Raw genomic sequence first — 14,424 nt, 5'->3', positions numbered from 1 at the left:
AGGGCCAATATAAAAAAAAAAATTGCTCACTACTGTAAAGTCATTATGGATAATATTGTCTGCTATTAGGTACTATAATGTATTATTTACTTATAATTGGATTTATGCCAAAATTGTACTTTGAGTTTGAAACTGCTGCCTGTAGCTATCATGCCTTGTCCATAAACTGCTGACATGGTAAGGTAACCAAAATGTCATTTTGTAATTTGAGAGGAGCTGAGACCTTAGTTGTTTCCTAATAGCTAACTGCTTGTTGGCCATCAGACTTGTGACTCTATGGGGCTGTAAAGTACCTTTAACCACTCCACAACCTTATCTACTGAGTATGCATGCACCCTAATAAATCAGGACTGAGAACAATTATATGAAAAAAACTTTATTGATGGTCATGCACCAAATTGCAGTCGATATTTGCCATTATGTAAAGGTGCATTGTATGAATGTTACATTCCTGTGGTTTTAGTGACCGCTTCTTCAAACTGTTTGCTAACCGTTGAGTTGTATTTAGTATTGCATAAAATGACATACCATTTAACAGTCATTTACTTTAATTCATTATGTTTTTAAATTAAACAGTCTTATAATGCACCAACAAATGTACATGACAGTCATGTGTCATGATTCATAAAATGACCCCACCCCCCCATACTGTAGCCCTCAGCAACTTACCATCAAGCCCATAGAGACTAAAACACTGTGCACTATGCTACACACCACATCAATCCTGAAATGTACACAAAATAATTGCAATAATTTGCTTTTGCATTCTGTTAATCTCTCTGCATTTATATGCATTTAAACAGATACCATCAGAGTAGAACAACTTGATATACACTCTACATCTACTATATGTTCGCTCTCCATATTTGCCACATACTATATTATCCATGAGTTTTCTTTCTATTGTTTTCTTCTGTAAAAATATAAAATGATTATTTACTCAATTTACTATTTATAGTCATTGAACATGAGATGTATTTATACAATAAAAGTTATATTAAGTACCTTATTAGGCAGTTAAAGTTTGTATTATATTTTTGTGACCCCGGGACCAATTTGCATCTCCCATAGGGATTCCCAGTCCCCCGTCAGCTAGCAGCACAGTCAAAGCTCAAACCTAGACTGTTGTTGTCAGGTTTGTATTAATAAAAGGTTCCTTAGACTGCTGTGTCGCCTTTGACTCCAAATCTTCAGATCTGATTTGGCCATTTAGGCCCATCTGACAATCGGGCGGAACATTGAAAAATAGCTCATCGTCGAAACAGAGTTCATCTGGAGGTGACGCGAGAAATGGGAGCTTCAACACACAGCCTGTCAAGAGGCCCCCTAGTGCTGCAATTATGATGGTGGAGAACACAGCTGCCAGCTGGTAGAGGGCCTGTTGCTTGGCGCTACGTCCCAGACCTGGCTGCAGTCCAGGGATCAACTGCTGAAGCTCCAGGAGCCTGGGGTCTCCATCCACAGGTGCCCTGTGACTAAATATCTCATACATACTTGGTCCATACACCTCCTCAGAGGCTGTCAGGATGGCACATATACCCGCAGTGCAGGATATGAGTCCTGTGAGGCCATGCAGGTTATGGATCCCACACTGGTCCTGGATCCAGAGGCGGCGGGCCAGAAAGGGACTGAGGTACTTGTATCCCAGCATGCAGGCAGTGCAGCCTATAACTCCCAGAGCGTACGCCACTGCAGGGGTGATCATCATGTCCACGGACGCCCCCACAGTCACCCCGCCCGCCAGGGTGACGTTCTGGATGTCAGCCATGGTGATCTTGCCGTTCTTGTTGAGCATGGCGGAGAGGGCGAAGGCGGTTAGGGTGGAGGAGCTGAGACCGATGAACGTGTGCAGGACAGCCCTGTGCTGGTCGTCTCCCTTCAGGGTCAGAGCAGAGTTGAAGGAGGGCCAAAACACCCAGAGGAACAGGGTGCCCATAACTGACAGGATGTCTGACTGGTAGCTTGTGTTCTCCTTGGCATGGCCATCATTCAGACCTGGCCTGTACAGGATAAACGTTACCCCCAGGCCGAAGTAGCAGGCGAACAGATGGATGAGGATGGATCCCCCTGCATCGTTGATCCTCAGGTACTTAAGCACGGCCCATTCAGTGACTGCAAACACAGGGACTTCCAGCAGGGCCATGACTAAGAGCTGCACAGGGCTGGTCTTCCCCAAGACAGCCCCAAAGGAGATCAGCACCACAGCGCAAGCAAACTCAGCATTGATCAGATTGATGACCCCGAGGTGGATCTTCCCATCATTACTGAACTGGAAGTAACCTTGGACCAAGATTGCCCACTGGATGGCGAATGTGGCCGTCAGAAAGTTAAAGACCATACCGCTAAAGCCGTAGAGACGGAAGAAGGCCAGCAGGCACCCAAAACCGATGAATATCATCACCTGAATGTCAGCAAAGAACGGGTAGTTTTTGTAAAGCGAGTTGTCCATGGGTTTGGTCTCATTGTTCTGCAGGTTAGCGTTAGCATCGTCGCCATAGGTGACATAGGCAGCGTAGAGGGCTATGAGGAGCACCTCCAGGACCAGCACCAGGACAGGCAGTCTCACCCTCAGACCAGTGGAATGATTCTTCATGCTGACAGCCCTTTCCGACCAATGACCAGCATTGCCTTTCCTTGACTTTATATTATCTGCCACTAGATAATAAATGTCTAGAAGCGCTTCCAATGCACTTTGGCCTTGACAATAAGCCTTGTCACTGGTAATGTCTGGGGACCCTGAACTATGCTTTATTTTATAAAGTGGCTGAGTAGTAGAGTATAGTAGTACTAAGTTGACAATTAGACCTAGTAAAGGGACATATAGTTAGTTTCACTGAAGATACACTGAAAAGGTAGTTCACTTTAACACAACTAACTGATGAGACATGATCATATCTATATCTTGAAGATTATGTCATACAAAGTTAAGAAGGATGACTGATAGAACAAACAAGGAGTTTTGGGTTAACAATGTAGGAAGATCAATGTGACAGCTAAAGAGGTGGTATGTTAGCATTTGTTATATTCACATTACTAGCTGTAATTGGGAAACTAGTATTTTCCAACTTGCTAATTAACTGGTTGTAGTTAATCTCATGCCACATTAAATTAACACATGGGAACACATGCAGCATTATGATCACTTAGTTTTGAACTTAGTTGAACTACCACCCAGAGTCTTCAAAGTAGTCCTGCCTTGTTCTATGTCGGTGGAGCATATTGCTTACAGTCTCAGAGTTATTGCTTCAATTCCCACTTGAAGTATGCACTTATTACTGTAATTGGCTCTGGATACGAAAGACTGATGAATTACTTCAATGCATGTTAATAACTGGAAAAGAGGTCTAAGCCATGCCTCCGAAACACATGTACTTGAATGTTGGCGAAAACTTTCTACCTTTCTTGACCTTCTTGTCCAATATCTACAAAATGCCTTATGTATAGATATTTAAATTATTGTTAGAATTACTGTAAAATGTAGTGTACTTTAAAATTACTTGTTGCATTGCATGGAGTGTTACCCATAATTCTAATAATAATTTAACTAGTCACTTTATATCAGTAACCTTGATTGTGCAGTGGCTTGCTTGCAAAATTGTAATGGAATTACTTACTGCTTTACAGTCAGCATCTTTGTTACAAATTTACAACACAAAGCAAGTGCCAATAAAATGATGTAACCTGAGAACAAAGACCTCAGTTCGAGAAGGTTGTTAGGAGATAGCCTAATGGTGTGAGGGTGTTTGGTTACCGAATGTTTGGTGGTTCAAATCACAGCCTGCAAGTACGTTTTCCTGCTGTTGAGCAAGGCATTTAACCCAAATTAACCCTCAGGATAAGGGCATTTGCTAAATTACAAAAATTTAAACTCCACAGAAGGACTCCACTAATAATCAAAATTCTTATAATCATAATCAATTTGTTAAGAAAAAAGATTTAGAGTACTGTGCAGACATTACTGGGAGCAAAATGAAAGTCCCCATATGATGCAATTGAAAAGAAAAAAAAGAAAACGGTGAGCACTAAGACCATCTGCTTAATTACTACAATTGAAATGTAATTATGGAGAAAAAAGGACTTTCTTCATAAAAACAAAATGCATACAGTGACAATCTTTTGAGCTTAGCTTTATAAAACACTTATCTTTATTAAAAAAACAATCTGATAAAACTGCCACAATTTATTGTAATCAACCCAAAATGGGGTGGGGCTTAGCTTTGACCCTGATGGATAAATAATGGTTAAATTAATATAATTTAACCATTATTTAAGCAAGTTTAATCTAGAACAGGGTGCCGACTGCGACTAAAACAGTTAGTGTCCTTTTGATGCTAAAATTATTTCTTTCATGAAAATGTTTGCGATTCACATTGGGCTTGTTTTTATGATTTATTCTGTTGTTTAAATTGATAAAAAATTTACCTTAAGGAGGTTTGTGTCTCTGTTCACTACTCCCTTTCCCTTCTACTGTGTACAAAGAGGAGAGAAGAAGGCATTCTAATAAGCACAAACTATTGTTCTAGATACAGTGAGGAAAATCAAAATGTTCTTTTATGTGGTGTATTTCTGGGTACTTATTTACCTGATGGTTTCACCATTCAGAAAGGACAGTTTCTATAGATCATTCCACTACTTCAGATCTCCAAAGTTATAAATGGGATAAATGGCTTGGCATGGGTTTGTCAGGAGATTTTTTACATATCAGTTTTGCAGGCATAAGAGAACTGTCAATGTCTAGTCTTGATTCTAAGCTTGGCATTTGGCTTATTCCCAAAATATCCATGACCTTAGGCTTACCAAAAACAACAGATTGGAACGTCTTTAGAAAGCACTGGTCAGCGTAGTAATCGTAAACTAAAAAAACGTCCATAGTGGATCACCGAAGAACGTGTACCATACTGGAAATGAAACAACAGCAACTGTAACTTAATTTAGACCCTGGTGGTGGAAAAGCAGTGCATTCCTCAAAAGGTTCCTTATTCCTGGGAGACGTTCCTGCGGTGGAAAAGCAGTGAGTTCCTCGAAAGGTTCCTTGTTCCTGGGAGACGTTCCTGCGGTGGAAATGTGGTTTATGACAGATAAGGAACCGTCTTCATGGGGTAGGTGTAGATGTGTTAGCCATCCATCAAGGACCACCAGAACTACATGCTGGACTACCAAGTGCAATCCACTACTTCAGTTGGTAAACAAAAGATGGCAGGTGTCAGAATCTAAAAGAGCCTAGAGAGTTTCTCTTCTGTCCACAATAGGAAAAACTATTGTGGACGGTTGAGACAAAAGTTTCTCAACACACCACCTTGTCTGTGAAATATGCTGAAATAGATTTTATGGCCAGGTCATATATTGCTGCAGGTGAAATTGGTTCACTTTATTGATGATGTTGGCAAAATGTATTCCTACAGAAACATCTTGACCAGCCAAGTTAATCTTAGTTTCTTAAGATGAGTGTTAAGGCATCTTAAGAAAAAACAAAATGAAAATGGCTGCAATATAGGCCTTGCAGAGCATTACACAGTGTCTGGGGGGGAAATGGGCTTGAAGACTAAAGTGTTGTGTGAAGTTAGTCTGTGTGTATTTACCCATGCTCATGTTTAGGTTTTGTTGGGTGCGAAGTGATAACAGTTTACTTCCCTTATTTTAATTTTGTTCATTCAATCTTCCAAATTATTTGGACCTCTCTTTATCTCAATTCAATTTCAATTCCAAAACTAAATGAACAGGTTCACAATGACCTGGGAAAGATGCCTTTTCAACTTTCACTTTTAACCAAACCAAACCAAATTGATCTGACCATGGACACAGCCATCCACTGAATGTCATATCAAAAACATGATGCTTGGGGGGTTATGGGTTAGGGGTTGGGGATGCTGTGTCAGGGGATTGTGTTCATTATCTGTGGGCTTTATATAATAGCATTGCAATATAAGAAGGGCATTGCGTTTCAAGTAATAATAAGAATTTATAAGAAGAATATCCACAGGCTAAACAAAAAGTACAAGAATGTATTCAGTATGGTAGAAAGCTGAAAAGTTGAGCAAATTAGGGACTGACTATGACACTCAACGCTGTAACACTTGTAAGGAAGTCAGAGCAAGCAAAGCAGCATTAGCGAAAAGAGGCACATGCTACCAGTACACAGTTCCCTGAACATGTAGAAATTAAAAAAGAAATGTGTTACACAATGAGAAACAAAGACACAGTTGTAGGGACAGAGCAAAGAGGCAAAAAAGGACACAAAGTGAACATGACATGCAAGTGGTAAAGAACATGCTAGAGTGGAGATATGCATTTACTAATGCTGAATGGGGCAGGAAGCCCGGACATTCTGTTGTTGTTTGTCACACCCGTGTGGTCAATGAGGTTACTGCACCTGACATGGAAGGGGAAGTGGATGAGCTCAATTTTCTGGGAGAAGTCACAAATGTCTATGACAAATCCTTGACAGTGAAACTGCTCTAAAATTCTCTAAAAACTGTGGTACACTTTAAGGTTGACACAAGTGTCATATCAAAACAGTGTTATAGTAACCTGAAAAACATGCCACAACAGAAGAGCTGAACTAGTGATATAACTCCACATAATACAGCATTTATAAAAAAGTTATTAATCTCTAATTAATCATTACTCCCACAGGCACTAATTAGCAAATACATTTTGTTCTGTAATTAATAATGATCTTTAAGACCATTTTGATACATGGCTTTATAATTTACTAGTTATTACGCATTATAATTCTTGCATGTCAAATTAAATTGCACTCACATCAGAAATATTTTTTATGCATACAAAAGCACATCCTAAAATGGAGAATTTCTACTGGTCCATAGAACATGCACCGACCTAAGTCAATGGAAAATATAACTAGCTTGATGGGTATGTTGTAGATATAATGTTGATTGACACAAAAAATATTTTGAGAAAATTAAGCACTGAGTGACAAATGGGTTAAGGTGAATGCAGGTCCCCTTAGTGTGTGTTTGAGTGTGTGCGTATGTGTGTGTGTGTGGGAGAGCTTCTCTTGAGAATCCAATCGTAGCCGCAGGCTCAATGAGCACTCCCACCTGTTTTACTGACAGCTGAATCATCCAATTGAGAAAGAACTGTGGCTAGAAGACCAGCATGCTGGAATTGCCTCATTACTGTTGACCTTAAAACTGGTGTAGATGAATTATTTAAATGCTTTTCTGGATTATTTTCAACTATCTTCATTTTCTAAATAACAAATGACAAATTACTCAAATGACCACAAAATCAAATTTGATAGAATTTGCTTTCAATATGCTGATGAAACAAATTGTTTGTTGAGTCTAGTGGCAGTCATAGAAAATATTACAAAAATGAAATTGCAACACTTGATTTTGGAGATTGGTGTCTACCACAACATCTCTGTCTACAGCCCTCTTAGCTCCTCCTTAAAATTGGGTGACATCACAGCAAATAAGAGGATGTGGAGGCTCAGTCCTCAGATCTTCACAGAACCAGGATTATGTGAATACTTGAAAGCTAAAATCCAAATATTCATAGAAACAATACCAATGCTGATGCTTGTCCTTCTTTTCTGTGAAAAACCCTTAAAGGATATCTGAGGGGTTGTATCACAACATTCCAGGCAAACAGAAAGAAACAGAAAAAGGGCGGAAATAATTATTAATCATCTAATTATAGGCACGTGCAAAAAAAAATACTGCTACACAATGTTATTATAAATTGATATGTATTCTCACAGGCCAAATGGTTGATGTGGGGGTACCATACAGCAGTGTAGCCCCTGCTTCAAGTCTTTCTCTAATCAACCTAACGGGTTTTCAAGCTCTATTATCATGCATAAATAAACAGTACATTTTAATTGAAACAAGCTCAATAAACCAATTAAGGGAGAGGGGACTGCTGTACAGCATGCATTACTGACATGTCCAGTGGTCATTAAACACCTTAGACTACTTTCAACTGTCTGACAGTTTTATACTTTGATATTAAACAAAAAAACTCGGCATCAAGCAAAGTTGTAATAAAATGACTTCCGTTTATTGCATTTTGTGCAGACAAATCTATAAAATGGTTTGAGAAAACCATTAGCCATTGATGTATAAGCCTTTGACATGGTTAAACATCTTGGTAAAACAACAGTTTATATATCATTATTGAACACAATAGAGAATACATATTTCTATATCTGTAAAATATTAAACTTGCATTGACACACAAATGAAATATCTAAGCTCTACTTTGATAATTATTGATGTATTTACAAATGTCCCATCTTTACCCTTTCTTTACCGGTACATACTCTCAAACAAACACATACAGATGCGCACAGTAAACACTCACAGGCATGCACACACTTGGACAGGCATACACACAAACACCCACACTCACACACACACACACACACACACACACACACATACAGACATATCTGAACATGCCACTACTTTGTTCATTCTACATCATCACTCTTGTTCCTAAAGAACATAAAATTGTGAACATAAAACACCTACTAATCAAGATAGCTATCCTCTCAGATCTACATCAATTTCTACCTTTAAAAATGCATTACAATGCTCCTATGGACCAAGTATAAATACAATATCATAAGTGAAGATTTAGAAACACTAGCTCTTGATATTTTTTTCTTGCTGGCATTGTGCTCACACTTCTCGAGTAGATGAAGGAGTCATGAGGGTTGCACAAAAAATCTGACCTCCTAAAAAAGAAGGCTTAACATTAGCTAACACAATGTGATGAGTTTGACTTTTCTGTAATGAAAATGACACACTTACATGCATATACTAGGTTCTAAAGTCTGTGGGAACCAGAACAGTAAATAAACTGTCCATTCTTAGTAAAAGCTACAAAATCCTTCTCACTATGCATTGTCCTCAGTGGAAAAAAGAAGAAATAAATTCCTGGCTTAGTTAAAAATTAGTCTGTATGAAAAAAACTGAGCTAATTTAGTTGACTATGGGGTGATAGAATGATAGCAAGTGCAGAACGGCAGTGGGAGCTAGCACGTAATGGGAGCGTGTGTTTTATTTAAAATAACACCCCAATATTTGGGATTTCTTTTGACCCAATCCATAAGTTCACAACATTGTAAATCATTGGTGTAATTTGACACACAGATATGAAGGAAGTCCTGATCTATTTGGACTGAGTAGCAATTTACCAGGGTTTAGTGTGTAAAGGTTTGGAGTTTCTTCCCCTCGCGACTGTTGTCTTTTCTGGACGCGGTGGATATATACAACATAAAATAATATTTTTTTGCGGCAAATACCCAGTGTTTGTGGTTATAAAAAGCATAATAATATGTACATTTGAAATCAAAATCCACATGTATAAGTTAGTATTTGGAGAAAATATGCATAATTGTCGGTATTTAAAGTAGGTATGTTATTTGTCGATTTTGATTTGTTTCTCGACTAATTATTTACCTAAATTGTAAAATAATCAATTAATGACTTTAATAAAGCAAGTTGAAAAACAATTGTGATTGCAGAAACAAACTGTGCTATACATTACTTGCATGCATTAAACAAATCTAAATGATTCACACTTGTGCACATATGCGCTAGAACTATCACAGTGAAAAGCCTGTTTACCTGCTTTGGACTTACACAAATAGCCTCTCAGCAATATATCGTGTTGGATTCTACATTAATTAAGTGGTGGTCTTGTCAAATTGGCCGAGTTTTTTCAAGTTATTTTACAGGGTTGTAAACAGAAGTGCATTCCTGATGAGCACTTTCAAACTTGATAGCTTCAACATTTCAGCGCAAGGCAAAGTCCAATGTCACAGGGTAATGATTTGTGGATTCGAGAGCCCTTTTCGCACCCTGTTCATAAATGTATATAATCTGACATCTTTTTTTTTTTTTTTTTTGCTGTAGAGAAGGATTCTTATGTGTAATGAGACATTATAAAACATCCAGAGTATGGCAGTCTAACTGCAGCCTTTCTGTCTGACCTCCCTCTTACTTCTGTAGACGAAGTCATCGAATGTGTAAATATAACACTGTAAAGGTCTCTCTGACCTCTGCCAATGGTGGAAGCCCTGGTTTTGTCGTTTTTGATCATATTAAAATCTACCACAATCATACTGCTGGTGAATCAGTAAGATGGTAGGTTATGGTAGGGGGGATCGTATGTGTTTATAGAAACCATATCTAAGACTCATACTGTAAGCCAAACATACACATTATTCGGCACACCATACAACACAGCCATTCTCCGACCATAGGTATATACGTATCTGTATGATTCTATGGCTCCAACACTCTCCATCTCATGTACCCAATAACACCACACACAGAAATCTACGGATCTACTTGATTCAGAAGATTGCAGCAATAAACTTTAACCTCATGCAGTAGGCTCAGCAGTGCACTCCCAAGCTCTGATAACATTGTTCATCCCTGTCACTTTTCATATAGGGATGAACAGCTGATCTGATATTCTGATTACTGTATATGTCTACACAGAATATTTATATATGTCCAAGAATTTTCTTATGTTTTAGGTTTACAGTAGGTTTGTTGCATAGATCCCCAAGTTTAAACACTCAATTCAAAATCGCCATATGATTTTACTTTAGTTAAATAATGACTTAGGCCAAACTCATATTTGAATAAAAACCATTCTCCCCAGGCAGACTGGCTGACGCCCACAATGTAAACAATGTTCCAGCTGTTGCCCTTGGTCTTGACTTTCTGACACTAAATAATTATCTGTTTTCAGCTCAAAAGATGAACTTGGGACACATTTACTTTATGCAAGTGCCAAATGCCTTGTCCTTCATGACAACTTGTCCTACATCACAACTAACCAAGTCCTGTCTAGAAGGATACCATATGAAACTACTGTTACAAACACCATGCAAACAGGAATATAAATACATTGTTTTCAACATCAACTTTTAGACAAGTTATGTCATATTTATGTTTCCAGTTACTGTATATACATTATAGCAGTTTTATATTTTCCTTATATATATATATATATATATATATATATATATATATATATATATATATATATATATATATATATAACCTATATATATATAACCTATATAATTAAATATTTTTAGGATTATATTGTTTTGATTGTAGGTAGTATTTGGGTGACATTTAAAACTGTGCAGATTGTGCAATACACTTACCATTATCTAATAGGTTGACCCCAGACCCTATCACCTCTTACTAAACTAGAAGCTGGACTTATTGGGGTCTGGATCAGTCAATTCAAAAGTCATATTTCAGCATTTTTTTTAAATCTATTTGGGAAAACCGAAACATTGTATAATATCTCATATAAACTCAATGAATGATTGAATCCATTTTCATCTGTTCTAAGACCTTTTCTCTGATAAATTCAGCACATTCATTCAGGGCATAAATCTCATATTGAGCATCATATGTCAATGTTGATCCTCAAGTGGGCTGCATTTGCTCCAACTAAATTCACATTTGAATAACATTTTCACAAAGACAACTGTGTCATGCCAAGTCCACGTCAATAGTTAGTCAACAACTCTATTAGTCATGTGATCTGTTGCAGCAAAATGTAGCTGACTAATGAACCTCAAGGACAACCCTGCTCTTCTATTCAAGTAACCCCAACCCTGTACACCCTCTCTACGCCCACGTCTGATATATATATATATATATATATATATATATATATATATATATATATATATTTCTTTACATTTTTCTTTTTGGTTCAATATTTACATAGTCAGTATAGCAGCTGATGAAATTCTAGAACATCTATAATGTGATAATACGTTTGATAAACAATATCTTTCACAGAAATACAGTGCACATCACACACAAATTATCCAGTTTTTACGTAAACTTTTCAATAACCTAAATTCTATAATTTTCTTTTGAAAACAATATAATACAAAAAATAATTTACTTCTTTATATAGATATAATCTTTTTTTCGTGTTTCTACTACATGTTTAAGAGTGCCCTCCATTGCACGGAAAATAATATGTGGAATACTTTGAAATATGAGGTCTACCTGTATGTACATATATGTATCTATATTATATTTGTATTACAAAAATAATGTGAATTATGTATTAGTCCAGGGTTAATGTTTTAGACATGCCCTTAGGGACTGACAGTCATATTATGTTTAGCTGTGCCATGTTGAAAATAAACTATGCTTCTTTCCTAGTACAAGGTATTCAGGATTTGCAGTGATGCTGGATGTAAAACTATTCATTCAAACCAACTGTAATTTCACAGCTTATTTCCACCTAATACATAATTAATATACTGCACAGTAATGCCTTTGTACTAAAAAGAGGGTTGTATCAAAAAGCTTTTTTTTCTTGTCATATGGCACAATTTGTATTTTTGTATTTGGCAAGAATTATATAATGAACATTCCTAGACTGGAATTAGTATAAACCAAATGGTGATTAAGAAAAACAAATGTATTTACTAAAATATATCAGTGTATCACAAACATTATATATATCTGTCTGTCTCTAATTTAGCAATTGACAATTGACAATTCTAATGTAGGCTTGTGGTTATATTGAAATTGTTGACATTTGGTACAATAGTATCAAATAATTTTGTTTTAGTTTATAACACTTTAATGTCTTGTGATTGATGTTTACTTTATATCAATGCATTTTACGTGGTTTCTCCTTACAGTTATATTACTGTATTAACACTAGTTTATTTCACCTAAAAGTCTTGTCAGCACTAGGTCCCTATCAATAGGACAATCAGGTACGGCTGGTAATAATATGTACTGTATTAAATAATTGGACAAAGCACACTATTTACAGTTATTAGCTGTGGGGAGGTCAAAGGTTGAAGTCATAATGTGTCCCTCTGCAACTTCTAAATCTAATTGCACTGTTTCCCAGCATAATATTCAGGGTTGAGGTCAACACCAACTCAATTATAATTACTTTGATTAATGAGAATTACTTTTATTCAATTAATTAAAATATGATACCCAGATAAGGTGAGTTGCTGACAGGAAGTTAAGCAGAAAGGTGAGGAATTATCTCCCTTGGTTCATATGAAATTGTGCCTTTTTTGTACTTTGCACTTCTGTTATATATATGACATTACATTTTTTATTTTTTCTAAACTTTCATAACATTTGCACCATGTACAGGAGTACACCCCTGCAATTTCTAACCATTTTCTATTTTTAACAGAAAGGTGTGTCCAAGATCAATATAGAACTATCCTTACTATTTATTGTTCATGGCCATCTAATAAAAAAATATTACTCTTGGGTATTCCTATTTAGATAGAAGTGGTTAATTGAATTTCAACCTCACCTTTAAACTGAGTGGTAATGAAGTTGACCCACAATCCTGATCACAACATCCTCATAACAGATTCTTTCCTAGACACGTATCTCTGTGTGCAGGATCACTGCTGTTTCCTTCCTTCTCAGGAGTCCTAAATTGACCTTGACCCCAAGATGACAATCCATGGAAGACATTTTAATGACGACTGATGAATTCTCAACCCATTCCTTTCCACCAATGCCTTCATCGCATCACATCTTACATAACATGCATAACAAAAAGAGAAGATACTATATTCTTCAAATAAATAAATAAATAAAAGAACAAAATTAATATAGACCAGCAATGAAAATATATTACATCCCTCTCCCTCAAGTAACCCAGATCCTTTTAAAATGAAGAAAAGCAATAGTCAAATAAAGCACAGGAACAAGTCGAAACAAAAATGACTGGTCTACCAAACAAGAATTACTTTAGTTGGGTGAATAATTTGTCTTTGGGATAGGTCCACTCCTCGGTTCAAGAAGCAACTTGTGTGCCATTTGATATCTAGTGATCTGACATCCACTAAAGAACCTAAATAGGGTGGTGCCACAGCTTGCTAGATTAAGAGAGGAGCAGACATAATGCTGGTAGGTAATGGTGACCGAGACTGGGGTGAATTTAGTTGGTGCCTTTTGGGGCCATGGGGTTACATACAACGCAGGGCACAGTGGGATGATATGTTGTTGGAGTGTGTGTGCATTTAGAGGGTTGTCAGGGGCATGTGAGAGATGTATCTGGGGTATAGTGGGAGCAGGGACCAGTAAGAGTGAAGATGAGCAGGCGGTGTGGATCTGATTGGAGCTTGGTTTCTCAGGAGTAGATGGTGATGACCTCACGTCCACCCCCACGCACCAGGAGCACCCGGTTGAGACCCTCTGTGAGGACCTCAAGGAACTCCATATCTGACAGGGGGTTAGAGTCAAGGAACATGCAAAGGCTTTTGTAGCCTTTTGTGTTAGTCAATCTATTGGGCCCCATGGAAGCCACATATTGTCATATTAATAATAATCATTATCATATTTTAAAAAATATCCTAAAATATGACAGGCTATAATATACTGTAACAAATCCTGAAGAAGTGATGGATAC

The 14,424-nt window shown here is 37.3% G+C and overlaps 1 protein-coding gene across 4 annotated transcripts in view; it reads right to left on the bottom strand.

The window, feature by feature from the left end:
- Positions 1 to 184: 184 nt before the first annotated feature.
- Positions 185 to 14,424, bottom strand: part of slc12a5b (solute carrier family 12 member 5b) — a 90,558-nt gene continuing 76,318 nt past the window's right edge. For 3 of the 4 annotated variants that reach the window (XM_020051957.2, XM_013132420.3, XM_013132422.3), the window contains one exon: positions 11,876 to 14,237. In XM_020051957.2, coding sequence (XP_019907516.2) covers positions 14,146 to 14,237 — 92 coding nt within the window. In that variant the 3' untranslated portion in view covers positions 11,876 to 14,145. Of the gene's footprint in view, positions 2,469 to 11,875; positions 14,238 to 14,424 lie in introns of those variants that run through there. The other variant, XM_013132423.3, reaches the window with a different exon arrangement.

This window comes from Esox lucius, chromosome 12, assembly GCF_011004845.1.
Source record: "Esox lucius isolate fEsoLuc1 chromosome 12, fEsoLuc1.pri, whole genome shotgun sequence".
Taxonomy (NCBI): domain Eukaryota; kingdom Metazoa; phylum Chordata; class Actinopteri; order Esociformes; family Esocidae; genus Esox; species Esox lucius.
This window is presented reverse-complemented; position numbering and strand designations above follow the sequence as displayed.